Source organism: Callorhinchus milii, unplaced genomic scaffold (assembly GCF_018977255.1).
Source record: "Callorhinchus milii isolate IMCB2004 unplaced genomic scaffold, IMCB_Cmil_1.0 Scaffold155, whole genome shotgun sequence".
NCBI classification, from domain to species: domain Eukaryota; kingdom Metazoa; phylum Chordata; class Chondrichthyes; order Chimaeriformes; family Callorhinchidae; genus Callorhinchus; species Callorhinchus milii.
In genome coordinates this window covers 22,886-26,297 of record NW_024704896.1, presented here as the reverse complement: position 1 = coordinate 26,297, position 3,412 = coordinate 22,886, and the positions used below count along the sequence as shown (strand labels likewise).

The 3,412-nt window shown below is 42.8% G+C and overlaps 1 gene segment (V, D, J or C); it reads right to left on the bottom strand.

Moving 5' to 3' along the window:
* Positions 1 to 2,515: 2,515 nt before the first annotated feature.
* LOC103190413 lies at positions 2,516 to 2,944 on the bottom strand. The segment is given in 2 exon segments: positions 2,516 to 2,802; positions 2,887 to 2,944. Coding segments are annotated over 2 exon segments (345 nt in total).
* Between the last annotated feature and the right edge of the window lie 468 nt (positions 2,945 to 3,412).

Here is a 3,412-nt window from a genome sequence, read left to right as displayed (position 1 = left end):
AACGCCAATCTAATAACAACCTACTTCCTACTTACTGCTGGTAACCAGAGACGTGTGTGTGTGTGGAATAAGGAAAGTTGCACAATGTTTCGTTCTGCTGGGAATTGAACCAACGTCTCTCGCTTGTGAGGTGAGTGCTGTAACCACGGAGCTGCAGGACTTCAAATGGCAGTTTTTGTAGGGCGGAACCGCTGATATATACCTCTGTGCGGCTCAGTGCACAGTAATACCCCGCGGAGTCTGTAACTCTCACTTGGAATATATTCAATGGGGCGGTTCTCTCCACTTGAAACACATTCGTTGAGAAACGTTCTGTTGCAAATTCCGCGTGGTCCTTAATCCTGTTGTTGTTGGATGTGCTGAGGATATACTCTGGAGCTTTGCTGGTTAAGTGACGGTACCAGAAGAGAGAGTCAGAGCCGGTGTTTGCAACTGTATAATTACACTGCAGAGAAACATCTTCCCCTTCAGTCACTGTCACAATAGATTGGAGCCGTGTTACACTGTCTCCTCCACAAATTCCTGGCAAACATCAAATCAATAACAACAATGAGAATAGTTATCCTTGTGTTTGATACAGAGCCTTATAAAGCCGTTAATATGTCACCAAACACTTCACAGAATATAATGTGATTGTAAGTTTTGTGACCCCATTATTAGTAGTAGTTTTTTATGGGGTTATTAGCCCCGAAATGCGTTCCATCAATCGACTACGGAAATGACACGTACTTAATGTGGATAAACATGTACATATATGTGTAGAGTAAGGAAACTTGTCTAAGGTTTCACTGTGTCTCAACCGGGAATCGAACCCTGTTCCTCTCACTTGGGAGGCCAATTCGCTGTTCGGTGAGCTAGAAAGCTCTACGAGTCATGCTTGATTTTGCTTATTTTAGTCTACAAAACATAAGCATTGGTTAATACTGTCAAGAAACACACTGACAGAGCGAGTTTATCGCTTGCTTGACAACGTAATGATCACTGCTACCACATGGATAAGCATTGCCATATGTATTTAACGGCGCGGAGCGTTGAGAGAGCGTTGATGATGCAGTTGGAGAATGGTTCCTGGGAGGCTATAAGATACGGTGAGGAGGGCTCAACAGGAAACAACATACCGAAGTTACCATATACTGTGTGGGAGCAGGTCTGAGAGTTATGTACAATCATTGTGCCTCTGTCATTGTGCGTCAACTTCTCTGCTCTGCCATCTCGTTCCTCCATTGGTTCTCCTCCATCACTGACGTGCCTTCGTTCAGCCGGGTGTCTGACACTTGCAGCAAGTTACATATACACCCTGATTTCAGTTCATCCAAAACAATTGCGTGAGTTGCATATCTGTGTGCCATCTGTGCATGTCAATGTGCCTGTGTAAATGAACTTGCTTTCTTCTTCGAAGGACACATCCTGATTAATTATCTTCGCAGATCTCCAGGCAAAGACCGTCACGAATTTTGGACAAGTTTCCTTTTCCCACACGCCTAACAGTAATCCTTCCAAAACAATAATAAATAGGTCAGTTTCATTCCAAGACTCTTTTTGGGACTCTGCTGTGCACAATTGCCTGCCGCGGTTCGTCCACAGATATGCGGTCAATACACATTAGGGTAAATTCTGTGAAGCGCTTTGAGACGTCTTAAAGACATGAAACGCTCTATTCCAAATGCAAGGATCATTTAATGTTATGTTAAGAGCCAAGATGAAGGGAGGTAAATCGATGTGAGGCTAAATTCAGATGAAGCACTTTGAATTTTCTTTTATTACTAATATCCATGATTAATACACCGTCTGACTACTTGCAAAATAACCATACATTTGTCTTCAGAAGCGAAATAATATAAACATCTCGGTAAACATAATAATAATATTTGCCTTCGACACAGCACCTAATCATGCATTCGAGAAATAATAATAAACATTATGTTAAACATTGAGTTTAATAGATGAACATATCACATCATCGAGTTGTCTCAATTCGCCTCACACGATATCATGCAATGTGAAATGATTGTATATTTGTTGAGCGCAGTGTGGGAGGAAGTTTCACACAGCAGCGTTCCGCATGTTCCCTTGGGATATTCTTCTGCTGTGAAAGGCCATAACGGAATGTAATTTTTTGAAATGTATTTTCATATTCAATTGATCCAAAAACTGTGCCATTGTTTTCCCACATATTTTAAAATGATTACCTATTTAAGGAATTATTAATCTGGAAAAGCATTCCGCCAATTTACAAACAACCGACTACCTACTCAGTTAAGAGAGGATTGTATGTGGAGTAAGGAAACTTGACTAAAATTTCTCCCTGTCTCGCCCGGGAATTGATCCCAGGTCCTCTCGCTCCACAGCTGCAGGTCATCACATTTCTCGAGACACGCCAGGAATATCCCGTCATTTACAAGGAAATTGAGGGAAACTGAGAGGCAGTGAGTGCTGAGCAGTTACTGTGATGAACAAGAGGGGAATTGCCGGCTGATCACTGGGGGTTTGTGTACGGCCTCTCCATGTGATTGTCTCACTGTGTCTCCACTGCACACAAGTAGGTGGCGGCGTCTGTCACTTCTGTGCCTGTGATGCTCAGATTACTGCTCCGGTCTCTGCAGTTCATTGTAGCTGTGATCCTCTCCTTCTGCTGCTCTCCTGTCTGTCCTGTTACCAAGTGTTTGAGGGTCTGGTTCGGATACTGTCTGTACCATTGTAAAGCCCGCGATTCTGTTGTGGAACAGCTGTTAATTACTTGTTCCTTCTCCACAACAGTCACAGGGAGTGGCGACTGGGAGACTGTATCCTGACCACTGACACCTGGTAAATGCAAAAGAATTGGTTTGTGAAATTCACCCATTAATTTAAGTAGAATTACAAACAATTTCTGTAAAGCACACTCACCCCAGAGGGTCACGGCAGCTTTCAGGAGCAGGAATGCTAAAGTGTAATCGCACTTCATAACGAATCTTTCAGCGTTTTGATGAACAAATGCAAGTTTCCTTTGAAACCTTAATCAACTTTCCTCACTCCACACACCTCTGTTTACAGAACACGAAGTAGGAATCCGATAGTCAATTGGCGAATCGCTTTCAAAGGCTAATTATCCCTAAAAAAATGACTCGAACCGCGAGTGTTTGATTGTCTCTGTTTTGTTCAATCGTTGCTATAATTTCGACCATACAATACGCAGTCACTACACTTTACAGTTTATCATGTGAAGCGCTTCCACATGTCTCAGAGATGATTTAAGGCGCTGGATAAAGCATCAAGTATTGTTATGATAGTCAAAAGAAGGCAGGACGAGGTATTCAGTGGAAGACCCTGAGTGTGTGCAGACGGCTATACTATGTGTTGGCATCAAGTCCCCGGGGGCAGCTGTCAGTTTGATAATAAGTTGAAACGAACCATTGCGACGGTTCAAAAAAGG